The sequence below is a fragment of the Peromyscus maniculatus genome, chromosome 1 (assembly GCF_049852395.1).
Source record: "Peromyscus maniculatus bairdii isolate BWxNUB_F1_BW_parent chromosome 1, HU_Pman_BW_mat_3.1, whole genome shotgun sequence".
Lineage (NCBI taxonomy): Eukaryota > Metazoa > Chordata > Mammalia > Rodentia > Cricetidae > Peromyscus > Peromyscus maniculatus.
Genome location: NC_134852.1, coordinates 54058164 through 54073112, shown reverse-complemented (window position 1 = coordinate 54073112; position 14949 = coordinate 54058164). Strand labels below are relative to the sequence as shown.

Genomic DNA, 14949 nt, shown 5'->3' with positions numbered 1-14949 from the left:
AGGCCATTTTGTGAAACTGTGAAGGTGAAGCCTGAATTGCCTTGGGGACCCCAAGAGGTTAGAGATGCCAGAGCTGTGGAATACCTGCTGAGGAAAGCTGTTAACAGAGATTGGAACCAGCCCAAGAGACAGAAGTGTGTTGCAGTCAACGAAACTGAACAGAGTTGGAGATCTAAGGAGAATTTTGGCATCAGACACAGTGAGGAAGTTTGGAGTTTGCCCAACCAGTTTGCAGTCTTGCTTTGGTCCAGAATTTCCTCACCGTGTTCCTTTCCATACGGTTGGAACAGTAATGTATATCCTGTGCCAAGTATGTGATCTGCTTCTTTATTTTGATCTTTACAGGTGATCACAGTTAAGAGATTGAATGACTCTCAGAAGAGATTTTGAACTTTGAAACATTGTTGAGACTGTGATAGACTATGGGGACTTCTAAAGTCGAACTAAATGCATTTGGCATTGTGATATTGTTAGAAGCTTACGGGGCCCAGGAGGCAGGATGTGGTAGTTTGGATTGGCCCCCAAAACCTCATAGGGAGTGGCACTATTAAGAGGTGTGGCTTTGGACTAGAGAAATGGCTCAGTGGTTAAGAGCACTGACTGCTCTTCCAGGGGACCCAGGTTCAATTCCCAGCACCCACATGGCAGCTCACAGCTGTCTGTAACTCCAAGATATGACACCCGTACACAGACATACATGCAGGGAAAACACCAATGCAAATAAAATAAAAATAAAAAATAGGAAGTGTGCCATTGTGGGGGTGGACTTTGAGGTCTCCTATGCTCAGGATACCGCCCAGTGTCTCGTTTGATTTCCTGTAGCCTGCAAGATATAGAATTCTCAGCTACTACTCCAGCACCATGCTTCATGGCATGATGATAATGGACTAAACCTCTGAACAGCAAGGGAGCCACCCCAATGAAATGTTTTACTTTATAAGAGTTGTTAGAAACCCCAAGATAGGCACAATTATACAAACAGCCTTTGGTGTCAGATGGGAACACATGAAGGCCAGGAAGACAAAGAGGAAGCTGGGACATAGAGACAGTCAGAAGACCAGGCTGGGAGGTCAGGCCAAGGAGGACCAAGAAAGGGCAGAGCCATCAAGGGCTCCAGGAACAGAGCTTGGGCACCAATGCCCTGTAAGAAGAGAAAAGACCCTTGAGAGATCTGGTGTAGCAGGGAGAATCCAGTAAGTGGGGTTCAGTACTAGAGTACAGAAGGAACCCTCAGGTCAGAGACGCCTCCGTGCTGAATCCCTGATAATAAAATGTGCTGAGCCCCTAGCATCCCAGGGCGGCGCTTTGAACATGACAATATCTTGTTCTTTGGCATTTTATTTCAAAATTGCAGCAAGGGCAGAGAAGGGAAAAAATGAATCATGGAGAGCACCGGGGATCCAGCTTGATAATGATATGCCAAGGTTCCCCCTTCAAAGCAGCTGAGGCATCTGAGCCCTGAGACCCAACCCTTGAGGCGGGGTTCAAATTGTCTGGGTCCCGCCCTTAAGGCTTTGGAGTGTAGTAACCACGCGAGGGCGCCAGAGACCCGGGTGTCTGGCCAGACCTTTCTCTATTGCACTTCTCGTGAGTCTCTGAGAGGCGCGGACTCTGGACTGGATGCTATAGGTCCGCGGACCCAATCCGTGAGGGCACAGCTGGCAGCGTCACACCGGAAACATCCAATCGTGGGCACTGGCTCCGTACTGCCGGACAACGGAGTTGCTGCAGTGAGGCAGCTGCACTACAACTCCCAGCAGGCTCCGCAAACGTCGCAGCTGACAGCTCACAGAGCTGCGCCTCAGTGCCTCATGGGAAGTGTAGTCCTAGACTCAGAGGCCCGCCAACAACTCCAGAGGGACATCAAGGCAGGGAGTTGCAAAGCCTTGAAGGCTCTTGGGAAAAGGCATTTTCAGCTCAATGTATAGTGCTAGGCGCCAGCCCGGGGCCAGGATACCCAGTCACCTCAGGTCTAGCTCACCGGGAAGTGAGCCCAGAGGTCCTCTGGAAGATCTCGCTCACAAGAATGGGAATACTCCAGGCCATGGAGGGGAAGGGAGGACGGCTCATCGTGCCATAGGGACAGCCCAGGGCCCCAGGGACTCGTGGGAGGCTCATGAAAAAAGGGGTTATCTCTTCAGGACCCAGAGCCGCAGAGACTCATAGACAGGGGTCTACCTGGAGCACAGAAAACGCCTCTGCTTCTGGCCACAGGTATTCAGGGGGCAGGACCCATTATGAGAGCCATTGCTCCCGGGCTCATGAGCTCACCTGAATAGCCTTCAGCTCCTTCTGGAAGCGCAGGATGAGCTCCGGCCCGTTCTCCATGGTGGGAATGTGGAGTTGCTGCGCAAAAGGAGTCATGAGGATGGGGCGCTCCCCCTTTCCCCCCCACCTCCCCTGGCATCTCCGCCTCACCTTGCCTTCGTAGAGGATTTGATGCACGGGGCAGACCTGACAAGCCGTGCCTGAGCCGAAGACTTCCCGCACCCGGCCCTCCTCCAGCGCCCGCTGCAGTTCCGTCATGGTGACCTTGCGCTCTGCCACCCGGAACTCACCCTGCACACAAGGGGGCAGAAACACTCCAGTCCCCACACTCCTGCCCTGCCCGCGCCCGACCACCGTCACTCCCTCCTAAGGCTGCGGGGAAAGACAGAGGCCCAAGCGTGGGAGCCCAGACCCAGAGAAGAGAGGGCATGGCGTTGGCCCGGCTGCCCCCCACAGCGACAAGGCTCAGATGCTATGGTCCCAAGATGCAGGTCCTACCCAAGTCCTAGCCAGGTCCAGCAGGCTTTGTCGAACCACTCCAGGCAGGATGATGCCGTCTAGCGGGGGAGTCACCAGCTCCAGTACTAAGTCAGGGATGAAGATGGGTGTCATCGCCTCCCACCCGAAATGATCCCCCCTTTCTTTCAGAAGCAACCTGCCCAGGACCCGGAGACCTTGCAACGGGTAGGAGTCAGGCAGGCCATCATACAGGGTGTGGGTTGCCTCACAAGCAGCTCACCCCCGTCCTCGTGAGTCCAGTAGACGAAGATGTTCATGGTGCCCACCTCGGTGAGCTGGTGGTCCGGCCCGTACAGCCAGAGGACTTGCTCACAGCCCTTCTTCTGGGCTTCTTGTTGCACAGCCACAGTGGGCCCATAATTCCTGGAGGGCAGCCTGGTCAGACTGGGCAGAGAATCCCCCACACTCCCCACAACACAGCCAAGGAAAGAGTCTCCTTCCCCAACTTACAGCCCTCCTGGGAGGGCTCCCCAAACCTGCGAGACAGAATTCTTAACCTCACAGTTGGGGTCAAGGTTGGGGCCCTGTGTGGGCGGTGGGCCCCCTTTCCTGCCTCTCCAGCGCCTCCTCTCTCTACCCCAGAGGATTTAGATTAGGGCATAGTGATGCCGGTGGTTTGGCTTATTTTACTCCACTTTTCTTTTTTTTTTCTTGGTTTTTGAGACAGGGTTTCTCTGTGTAGCCCCGGCTGTCCTGGAACTCGCTCTGTAGAGCAGGCTGCCTGTGCATCTGTATTGCTGGGATTAAAGACGACATGTGTCACCACACCCAGCTGGTCTCTTTGAGCAGAAGCTGGCTTCAAAAGCACTATGTAGCGGAAGCTTGTCCCCACCTCCCAAGTGGGATCCCAGCTACGCAGCCCACACTGGCTTTCATCCTGTTTTAACCTCAGGGTGTTACCGGCACCAGACTTGACCTCTTACTCACTCCTACGCCGCCCCAGGCTCCCCCTGTCTCAGGACAGGATCCCAAGCCGCGTTCTGAGCCTTGTGCGAGCACTGGTCTTCTTTGTCTCCCTTGTGCCAACTGTGATCCTATCCCACCAGCCCATTTACCAGGGCCCAGAGTTAGAGAATCGGTGCCCCCTCTTTCTTTCTTTGGGTGGTGGGGTTTGAACTCAGGACCGTTCGCATGCAAGGTAAACACTCTATCACTGAACTCCATCCCCAACCCCTCTCTGGGGATCCTAGGCAGGGGCTCTACTGCTGGTCCTTGTCCCCCAGCTTCCTTTTAGAGTCTCCCTGCCTCGGCTGGCTGAGGATCAGTGCCTACATGGCACACATGGCTGTCTGCCACCATGCCTGGCTTCTCCCACTACCTCTGTAGCCAAGAAACCACAAATGAAGCCACCTCTTACGCAGAGCTTCCACACGGCTCTGTGAACCCTGCCTTAGAGCTCCTGTAGACCTGGAAGCTAGTGTTCCCAGCAGCCCAGCTGCAGCCAGCTCAGGGCTGATACCAGGAAGACCTCGTGCTGTTCTGAGAGGACCCGAGGAGCCCCCCTGTGTGGCCACACCTCCTTGTTCCAGCATTGCCAGTCAGTTGCCTGCACCTGACCTGACCCGGGAGGCTCAGCCACCTCACACTACCCTGTGCCAAAGCCTTGGGCAACATGGACCGGTGGGAAGCCCAGAGGTGAGAATGGGGACCGAGGGCCAAGTGACACACGGAGCTATGCATGGGGACCGCTCCGCACAGGTATCAAGGCAGGGAAGAAAGGGCTGGGGCAATCCTGCTTTCTAGAGGCTTTCATGGGCTCGGGCTCGGCTTTCCTGCTTCCATCTCTGAGCTCATAGTCCATAGGAAGGAGCCCCATCCTCCTCTGTTTTTAGTTGCAGACACCAAGGATCACAAAGCACACAAAGAAAGCCCAGAGCCCAACTACAGAGTCAATGACAACAGCTTCCCACCCAGAACCCAGGCACAGCCCGACCAAGCAGTGTGGGGAGCACTATGGCTCACCTTTTTATAGCACCCCCCCCCAGGACACAACTACTTACGGATGTGGGGAGCTACTTACCCCCCCAGCTTGTAGTCGCCGACCCCACCCATCCAGGCTCTGATGAATGTGGGGTCGGCCAGGAGAGAGACAGGGGTCATGGAGTCTCCAGGGAAGTAGGATCCCACAGGACAAAGAATGACGAACAGGAGGGCTTGTGTGACCAGGCCAACACCCAGCGAGGGCTATGGTGTGCACAGGGCAGCATCAGACCAAGGAGTCCACACTCCAGCCTCCTCCTCCCTTAGACTCGGAGCTCTAGGCCCAACCTCCCTCAGAACCCGGGGTCCAGGCTCAGCCTTTCTGTCCCTCTGACACAGATGTGGATGTGCATGGCCCCACGCTAGCAGCTCCCAAAGCAATGCCCACCTCATTCCCAATCAGCACAGGCCGCACATAGAGGCTGGTTCCGTTGCCATCAGGAACCCAGTCCTTGTCCACCTCAATGAGCCGGCGGATGCATTCCAGTAGCTCCTGCTTGTCAAAGTCCTGCGTGGAGCCCATAGGAGTCAGGGGTCCAGATTTCCCCAACCACCCTCGCCCTCTCTCCTTCTAGGGCAGCCTGGTCACTCACTGGCAAACAGAGGCGCCTTGCAGAACGTAGCATTCTGTCCATGTTGAGCCATGGCCGGAAGAGGCGTACCTGCCGGTCCCTGCCTTTGTATGCTTTCAAGCCCTCGAAGAGCTGCAGGACAGACAGGGGAGGAGGAGGTATGCTCAGGGCCGCGTCCCAGCATCAAGACAGCTCGAGACACATAGATACAAACGGAGACAGAAGGGCAGAGTGATGGAGACCAAGACTCGGGGACTTCAGAAAGCACAAGGCCAGGCAGCCATGGAGTTCAAGCCTGTTACCTCAGCTACACAGGGGGCAGAGGCAGGAGCATGCCCAGTTAAGGCCAGCTTGAGAGAAGCCTGACCCACAGGGTGAGATCCTGTCTCAAAATCACCCCACGCAAGAAAAAAAAAAAAGCTCACAATATACAAAGTTTTCCTAAACCGGGTAGTGGTGGCGCACACCTTTAATCCCAGCACTCTGGGAGGCAGAGCCAGGCGGATCTCTGTGAGTTTGAGGCCAGCCTGGTCTACAGAGTGAGTTCCAGGACAAGCTCCAAAGCTACACAGAGAAATTCTGTCTCGGAAGGAAGGAAGGAAGGAAGGAAGGAAGGAAGGAAGGAAGGAAGGAAGGAAGGAAGGAAGGGAGAAAGGAAGAAAGGAAGAAAGGAAGAAAGAAAAGAGAGAGGGAGGGAGGGAGGGAGGGAGGGAGGGAGGGAGGGAGGGAGGAAAGGGAGGGAAAGACCCTGCCTCAAACAGGCTGCAGAGCAATTGAGAAAGACACTTGCTGTCAATCTCTGCCTCCACACTCATACAGGGGAAAAAAATCCCTTTGAGAAATTTTGTTGTTGTGGTCTTTTATTTTCCGAGACAGAGTTTGTCTGTGTAGCTCTGGCTGTCCTGGATCTCACTCTGTAGACCAGGCTGGCCTCGAACTCATGAGATCTGCCTGCCTCTGCTCAAGTGCTGGGATTAAAGGCATGTGCCACTACTGCTCGGCCACTTTGAGAACTTTTAAAAGCTCTTTGGCGATTGGAAGATTTCTACAAGTTTGGCGAGGCTTCTTTCTGGAAAACAGGCTTGGGCAGTGAGTGCGGAATCTGGTACAAGTTCTACAGAGAAGAACGCAGTAACACTGTCCAAGGCACAGGTGCCCTTTGCCTCACTAGCTCTAGGCACTGGGCAGAGATACACTTGCATTTAGAGGAAGCAATGTGGGCACCTGGTTGTTATTGCAACATTCCTTAGAACACCTCGGGGCTGAGAAGAACCCAAGTGTCCCACAGTAGGCACTGTCTAATGAGACTACTGTCGGATGGAATATACTTCGGCGACAAAGACGGGCAGACTCCTTAAGGAATGTCACAGGAAATGTTCAATTCCAGCTATAGCCCTGGCTAGCCTCCAAATCACGGCAGTCCTCCTGCCTCGACCCCCTGAATGCTGGAACTCTACTACTTCCCACAGGGCCTGCGGAGGCCTTACTATAGCCAGGCTCCTCCAAAGCCCCTCCTCTCTGTGGCTCTCATGACATCCTAGGCCTCCTTTGCCACTCTGAGACCCCACGGTGTCTGCCAACCTAGCTCTTCTGACTGCATAAGCAGTCAGAAAGAACCCCACTTCCTTTCAGAGCACAGAGTTCCAACAAAGCCAAGATCTGCTCATCTTAGGAACTATCCCCTAGGAACTGAGGCCCCAGAACCCAGGTGACCTCAGGAAAAGAAGACAGACCCACAGAGGAAGACACGTGCAACTCAGTCAGGTGGCAAGCGGAGAGAAGATGGCGCAGGGTGGGCAGCAGGGGCAGCTGGCCCCACCTGCAGAGAGTAGTGCAGGGCGGAGCAGGCTGGGTGCAGCGTGAGGTTCTGGAAGGGCTGGATCCTGGGAGGGCCCCAGCCCGTCCCCCTACTCCATTCCACCATCAGCATGTGGTCTGTGAATGTCTTTCCAAATAGCAGCGGCTGGCTAGGGCTCGGCTTCTTCTGCGGCTCTCTGGTCACCTGAACCTGGAGGTCTGCAGCCTGAAAGGAAACAAAACAAAACAACAACAAAAACATCAACAGAGGGGATTGCAGTCCCCAGCCTGAGAGACCAGAGCTCCCATGGCCCCGCCTCAGGCCCACCGAGGACCAGGAGCCACGAGGCTTCTGAGAAACAACACCTGAGAGCAGAAGCCTAGCCGACCCCAGAGAGAGAGAGATGAGACCCTGCCTCCCTCTGACACAGCGGACAGACCCCAGGCTTCCTCCCCTAGACCCCCTTTTACCTTGAAGTTGGAGGACACACATCTTCTGGGCCCACATAGAAGCCAGGGGACAGGGAGAAGTTTTTGAGCCCAGACCTGGGGTGGGAAGAGAAATAAATGTGACCAAGACAAGAGGCAGGAAGAGCAGGGGCCCTGGCACCCACCTGCCCCCTCTTGTTTGGGAGACTCAAGAGGCTGGCTCTGTCACAGTTCCAGCACATTCTAGACAGACAGACCCTGTGCTCGGCCCAAGTCCCTATCAGGATGACTATCCCTAGAAAGAACAAAGTCAGCTCCCACCCCTCCACCATGCAGGGCAAAGTCGAGAGAGGCGTGCCTCCTACTAGAGAACTTTGGCCGCAGCTTGTTACCAGCTTAGACACGACCAGGGACAGTGAGCAGGTAAGGGGATACTTCTGGTCTGGGGGCCCAAAACCTGAGGAGAGTTAGAAAAGAATAGGTCCTGTCTATCCCTGAGGTGAGCAGCCCAGACCCCGGACCTCCTCCCTCAGAGCCAGGCCTAAAGGCCATGTGCTTCTCCATCAAACCCAGAGCTTCAGACTCCAGCCCTCCTCCTTCAGACCTCCTTCAGTGGTCCTCCTTAATCTTCCTCCCTCAGACCTACAAGTGCTAGATTCCAGCCCTCCTCCCTCAGACATAGGGTCCTAATGCTGACTCTTTGGGAATATCTAAAGAGTTGCTACAACCCCGGGCACCCAGCTGGAACACCGGCACCCCGGGCAGCCAGTGCTGGGCTCTTCACGGTCAACGGCTGAAGGGCACCTTGTGCTTGCCCTTGGCCAGACTCAATGCACAGATCTCTGCTGATCCTCCCCGAGGTTACATGGAATGCAGAACTAGTTATGCACAGGAGGCCCCTTCCTGTTGACCTCTGACTTCATGCTTTTCTCTCTGCAGACCATGGAGAAGCATCGGGTCCTGAGTTTGAGGAAGACAGGAAAATAGCCTGCTCCTGCTGGGAGAGCTGATGGTGGCCAATGAGATGAGGGGGTCCAGCAGAGGTCACAGGTCAGTAGGTGAGTCCTGGGTGCCATGTGGATGAGTCTGGGCCAGAAGCAGACTTTCTTTCTTTCTCTTTCTTCCTTCCTTTCTTTCTTTTGAGGGGAGGGGAGGTTGGGACAGAGTCTCACTAAATTGCCCACCACCCTCAAACTCACTCTGTAGCCCAGGGCTTGAAGTCATGATTTTTTTTCCTCAGACTCTGCACTAGCTGGGATGATAGGAATGTGAGCCACACCTGGCTCAGATAAGCTGTGTGTGTGTGTGTGTGTGTGTGTGTGTGTGTGTGTGTGTGTGCGCGCGCGCGCACACACATATGGAGGACAAACTCAGACGTCATTGCTCAGGTGATATCCATCCTGGTTTTTGTCTGTTTTATGTGCACTGGAGTCTGGTGTGCAGATGTCTGTGTAAGGGAGTCACCATCCAATAGAACTTACGTTGCAGACACTTGTGAGCTGCCATGTGGGTGCTAGGAATTGTTCTCTGGAAGAGCAGCCAATGCCCTTAACCACTGAGACACATTTCCAGCCCCCCTCCCTCCTGGTTTTTGTTTTGAGACAGGGTCTTACTGCATTGTCCTGGTTGTCCTGGAACTCACTCTGTAGACCAGGCTGGCCTTGAACTCAGAGATCCACCTGCCTCTGTCTCCCGAGTGCTGGGATTATATGTGTGTGCTACCCTCACTCCACAGCCCATCCTGATTTTTGAGACAGGCACTATGATTGGGTTCTGGAGCTTACTAACTTGGTTCAGGAACCTCCTGTCTCCACCTCACCAATGATGATGACACATATATATGCTTTTTTGTTTGTTTGTTTGTTTTTGTTTTTGGTTTTTGGTTTTTCGAGACATGGTTTCTCTTTGTAGTTTTGGTGCCTGTCCTGGATCTCGCTCTCTAAACCAGGCTGGTCTCGAACTCACAGAGATCCGCCTGCCTGTACCTCCCGAGTGCTGGGATTAAAGGTGTGTGTCACCACTGCCCAGCCAATGACGATATTTTAACAGTGAGTCACCGCACCTATTTTTTTTTCACTTGGGTTCCAGGGATCAAACTCAGGTTTCCATGCTCATATGGCAAGCACTTTCACAACTGTGCCCATGTCTCCCAGCCCTCAGATATGGTCTTAATGGTGTGGTGACCGAGGGCTTCTGGGGTGATGTGAGGTTGACAACCTCCCCTATGTCTCTGGATGGTGACATGAAGCTTGCCCGACACTACCACCCGAATCAGACACTCATAGGACGGGGAAGACTGTACACTGGGTAGGGGCAGCCTGTATGGAGGCAGGAGCAGAGGGAACAAAAAAAATTGTTTAATAGAGTGAGCCAGAAAAGCTGAACAATGCAGAAAAGAGATATTGAGATGAAGAAATGGAAAAAAAAAATGGAGCTGGGGGTTTATTTAGTTGGTAGAATGCTTGCCTAGGATGCAGGAGTCCCTGGGTTTATTTCTTCCTGGCAGCACACAAGCCTTGCAGTCCCAGCACTTGGGAAGTAGAAAAAGGAGGATCAGGAATCCAAGGCCATCCTTGACCATGTAGCAAGTTTGAGGCCAGCCTAGCTTAGATAAGATCCTGTCTCAATAATAATGAAATGAAGGAGCAGGGTGCCGGGGTACACCCCTTTTATCTCATTACTGAGGAGACAGGGACAGGCAGATCTCTGAGTCAAAGCCAGCATGGTCTACATTTGGAGAACCTGTCTCAAAAAGAAAAGAGCCAGGCAGAGGTGGCGCACACCTTTAATCCCAGCACTCGGGAGGCAGAGGCAGAGGCAGGTGGATCTCTGTGAGTCTGAGGCCAGCCTGGGCTACAGAGTGAGTTCCAGGACAGGCACAAAAAGAAAGAAATGGAGGCCAAGAGATGTCAAAATAGATAGGATTACAGAGAGAGGGCTATTGAGGTGACTTACTGGGTAAGGACATCTGTCCACAAGCCTGAGGACCTGACTTTAGTACCTGGAACCCACTCCTAGCCAATGGAAGGACAGAACTGACTCACTATCCTCTGACCTCCACACAGGCACCATGACACACGTGGGTCCACACACGTGCACATACGGAATAAATAAAAATGTAGCAGGGAACGGGGCAGGTGAGTAACACCAGGAGGAGGGAGAAGCAGAGATCCAGGCAGAGAAATTCTAAACTGGGTTTGACGGCACACACCTCAGTCTCAGAGCTCTGGAGGCTGAGGCAGGAAGAGCACACGTTCTAGAGGCCTCGCGGCACAGAGAAGGCACTATGCCAAGGCCCAGAGATCAGTCTGAACTGGCCACAGAGCCTTGGTGACAGTGATGTGCTCTTAGCTTCTCCTCGGAGCAATCCTAAGGCCGCAGTTTGCTCTGGGTTCAAAGAACAACCTCCCCCCCCCCACTACACTTTGGGAATTAAGTCCAAAGGAGGCACCCAAGTGGCAGGTGGGCTGCAGGAATGAAGTGTAATCGGGAGAGAAGCGGAGTTAAAAAGGTAAAGGCGAGTGTGCAGGGCAGGGCTCTGTTTGACATGGTGGTGTTCCTTCATGTCCCAGGCAGCCCCGAACGCTGAACCTCAACACAGCCCAGATGTCCATCAAAGATCAGGGGTGGTCTTGTCAAAGCTCCATTCTCCACCACAGGTCAGCAAAGTACTAAGACCACTGTACAGTGCTGCCCTGCCCCAGGTAACTGTCCTATACCATGCTCTCATCAGATTCCAGAACTGCTCTTCCCATAGCCCAGGCCGTCCTGATGGTCGGTGATACGTCCATCAGACTTGCAGAAAGTCCAGTGCTCTCTGTATTACAGCCCCTGTCACCTCAGGACCGTTCCCTGCAGAGCCATGTGCTGTCCTAACACAGGGCTGTTTCCTCCCCATTCCAAACACATGTTCTCCCTCTACAGCCTAGGACTGTCCTTGGCAAGTCTGAGGGATGTCTCTTTCAGACCCAAGAACTATTCCAATGTCAATCTAGACTAGTCCCTACAAGATAGTCCTGGCCAATCCCCAGCCAGCAATGTCTCCCTTATAATCCAGGATTTCCCCGTGTGGGCACTTACCACCAGGCACTCATAGCTCTGAGCAGGCTCGTTTTGGAGCGTCTACATTACAGGATAAAACTGTCTTCCTCAGAGCCCAGATCCGTCCCATGAGAATTGGAGACTGGCCCAGCATGGCAAAGTCGTACCCATCCCAAAGCACCACACCATCAGAGCCTAGACTGTTGTCCCTAGCATGTCCCAAGACAGTGTCTGTCTAGAAGATTTCTGTCCATCGTTAAGAACTGGGAAATGTAAAGGTCTGTTCAGGAATTCACAAGCCCGGACTAAGAGTGTCAGATCGTCAGGAATGAGCTAACAACAAACGTTTCCCCAATGGCCCAGCTGTTTGCGCCCTCACTTGTAAATCATGTTCTCTTAAGATCATAGAATCTCCCAAACTCTGCTGCTTGCCACCATCGGTAAGCACCAAAACACTCTTGCCTGGAGGATCTGTGTCGCTCTGACATACAGACGCTTGCTTCGGATTACAAAACCAGGTACGGAGCCTCAAGCAGACACTACACACGTCTTTATGTGTCTTTTGTTCCAAGAAATAAGATCTTGGTCCCAATTCCCAGCCAAGACTCCGTGCCTAGTCATACACCAAGCCCCAGAAGTTCTGGGCCCCTTGTCTAAAGGAACAAGAGCGACTGGCCCTAAAAGCCCGCGGGCTGCATGCCCCAGCCCAAACTTCCTCACATCCCCTCCACCCTGTGCTTCTCCCTCTACAGCCCTCCTCCGTGCTCCCCACTTCCGACCTCCCGGTCCAAGGATCCTCGCATCAGGTACCCCCCGCACCCCACCCGTGTCTCCCCAACTCTGCCGCCCGTTAAAAAGACCGGCACTCCTTTCCACGGGGCCCCGTCCGCCTCTGCGTCCCGCAGCGGAACCCGAGGCACAGAGGAACGAGGCCAAGCCGGAAAGGCTGCACGCCAGTGGTCCATCCGGAAGTGTGCCCCCGTCGGGTTCCCCAGAGGCTGGAGCGCCGGTCCGCCGCGCACCCACCTGCCGCAGTACTGCCGCAGCCATGATCCGCGCTTGGGCCGGTAACTGCGCGCCTGGGGCGCGGCCTGGTGAAAGGCATTCCGGCCCCGCCCTGCCACGCCCCCTCCCGCAGATGGCCGCTCTCTGCGGGCCTCGCTTCTGCCAGGCCTTCCTGAGTTATGGGACCCCAGGGACCCAGGCTCTGCTGCAAAGAACATAATCCTGGAACAGTCCTTGTCATACACTCGCTCCATCTTGCCCCCCCTCCACCCTGTCCTGCCCCCTCCACCCTGTCCTGCCCCGCCCCAGCCACACTCGTGCCCAGCCAGGCGTTTGCCTTGGCTTTTGTTTTCCAGGACTTGGAGACTAAACCCAGCATGGCCTCACGTTTGTTGGAGAAGCTCTCTAACCACTGGAATTACATCTCCAGACCTTTTAAAAAATTTAGATTGCTGGGTGTAGTGGAGCATGTCTTTAATCCCAGCACTTCGGAGGCAGAGGCAGGAGGATTTCTGTGAGTTCAAGGCCATCCTGGTCCACCTAATAAGTTCCAGGCCAGTCAGGGCTATATAGTGAGACCCTGCCTCAAAACAGACAGGGCTTGGAAAGAGGAATCAAAAGTTAAGAACCCTGACTGCTCTTCTAGAGGACTGGGTTTGGTTCCTGGTAGACACACAGTGGCTCCCAACGGTCTGTAACTCCAGTTCCAAGGGACCCATCGACCTCTTCTAAGCTCCGCAGGCACCAGGCATGCACACGGTACACTTACATATGTGCAGGCAGTACACTCATACACGTAAAAATAAAAATAATATTTTCCAGCCAGGTGGTAGTGAACACCTTAAATCCCAGCACTCAGGAGGCAGAGGCAGGCGGATCTCTGTGAGGTTCGAGGCCAGCCTGGTCTACAGAGCGAGATCCAGGACAGCCAGGATTATTTATATAACAGTCTCTATGAGAAACCTTGTCTGGGAAAATGAAAAAAAAATTCTAAAAATAAATAAAACAACAAAAAAGGCATCTTCAGAGGAACTTTGTCAGGGCAAAGTCACCAGAGCAGGGTCAGATGTCACCGGTCTTTTGGTCACCGGTTCTCTGATAAAGAGGACAAGCCCGCTGTCAATGCAGAGAAAAGCCCTTGGAAGCTGGGCCTGGTAGCACCAACCCTCTGAAAGCTGAGGCAGGAGATTTGCTGCAATCGTAAGAGCATCCTAGGTGAGAGGGCTAGTCTCCTGTCTCAGACAAATGAAACAAAAAGAACAGGACTCTGGGAGAGGATGGTGGACGGGGATAGAAGACTCCTCACTCTGCACAAGGAGACAACGTGTTCTCGGTAATGACAGGTCACTGTGCCCTCCTTCAGTCTCCTCAGAGAAGAAAGCTAGAGTCTCTCAGCAGCTCACTGCAGACCCTCACATCAGCCTACAGCTTGGTAGGCTTGGGTGCCGAGCCACACCCGCCATCCACAGCTCCCCAACTTTAGGGTTTCGGGGACAGTTAGTGTATCAGGAGCTCTCTGCTGCCAGCATCATTTAAAAACCCACTTAATACACACATGATACATCCAGACAGGGCCTCACTCTGTAATCCAGGCAGGCTCCAAGCTTGCCATCCTCCTGCCTCAACTTCACAAGCATAGGGGTTACAGTTGTCTAGCCCAGCTGTACCCTGCAATTTAAAACTGTAGCAGCGTTATTCCGTATTGTGCTTCCTGTCAGTATGCCACAGGTTCTTCCCAATCAGAAGTCGCACGCGCACACGCACACACACACACACGCACACGCACACTATACACAGGATAGCCCCCCTCCCCCCCTCCCTCTCTCTCTCTCTCACACACACACACTATACACAGGTCCTCCTCTCTCTCTCTCTCTCTCTCTCTCTCTCTCTCTCTCTCTCTCTCTCTCTCTCTCACACACACACACACACACACACACACACACACACTATACACAGGTTAGCCCATGTCTATGTAATTCTACAGCACGTTCTCAGACTCGACAACCACAACTACTCCCAAATCCCAACACACGATACTGTTCTTCACACTGCCCCAGGCCACAGCACCAAACCACACACCCTCCCCCGCAGACGCTGCCTCTGCCATCTCCCGCCTCACCCCCCCACACACACACCCCACCCCTCCCCGGATCTCAGGCTCTCCGCTGCTAAGCCCTCCCTCCTCCCTGCCACCTCCTCGGAACTGCAGGGTGGACCCTACAGCCGCAACCGCCCCCGCCGCAGCCAATCAGCGATTGCCGCACACCCCGGCCTGGGCCAATCCACAGCAGCCTCGCAGTTCCACCCCCTACCTGGGGTGCGGGGCACGCTGCTG

At 54.0% G+C, this 14949-nt stretch overlaps 2 protein-coding genes across 21 annotated transcripts in view; one reads left to right on the top strand and one right to left on the bottom strand.

The window, feature by feature from the left end:
• Positions 1 to 1322: 1322 nt before the first annotated feature.
• Bcat2 (branched chain amino acid transaminase 2) lies at positions 1323 to 12758 on the bottom strand. Of its 4 annotated transcripts, none has more exons than XM_006981957.3 (11): positions 12633 to 12758; positions 7608 to 7682; positions 7159 to 7362; positions 5361 to 5471; positions 5156 to 5275; positions 4808 to 4971; positions 3008 to 3150; positions 2767 to 2852; positions 2419 to 2559; positions 2272 to 2346; positions 1323 to 1706 (listed from the first exon to the last, which is right to left on the bottom strand). In XM_006981957.3, exons 1-11 carry the CDS (start codon positions 12654 to 12656, stop codon positions 1668 to 1670), a joined length of 1182 nt encoding a protein of 393 aa, XP_006982019.1. In that variant the 5' UTR covers positions 12657 to 12758; the 3' UTR covers positions 1323 to 1667. The 4 variants fall into 4 exon arrangements, with proteins under 4 accessions (XP_006982019.1, XP_042132326.1, XP_076434467.1 ...); XM_042276392.2 differs by lacking the exon at positions 12633 to 12758 and adding an exon at positions 11646 to 12410; XM_076578352.1 differs by lacking the exon at positions 12633 to 12758 and adding an exon at positions 8477 to 8503.
• Positions 7872 to 14949, top strand: part of LOC107401814 (uncharacterized) — a 13590-nt gene continuing 6512 nt past the window's right edge. Inside the window, exons 1-6 of one of the 17 annotated variants that reach the window (XR_013053288.1) lie at positions 7872 to 7988; positions 8505 to 8615; positions 11138 to 11269; positions 12008 to 12124; positions 12359 to 12412; positions 12968 to 14552. Coding sequence is in view for 6 of the 17 variants with exons in the window: in XM_016000521.3 (XP_015856007.1) it covers positions 8575 to 8623; positions 12008 to 12124; positions 12359 to 12831 (639 nt within the window). In the remaining 11 variants the exon portion in view is untranslated. Of the gene's footprint in view, positions 7989 to 8504; positions 8624 to 10630; positions 10703 to 11137; positions 11270 to 12007; positions 12125 to 12358; positions 14553 to 14949 lie in introns of those variants that run through there. The other 16 variants (XR_013041658.1, XR_013053284.1, XR_013053287.1 and 13 more) reach the window with 16 other exon arrangements.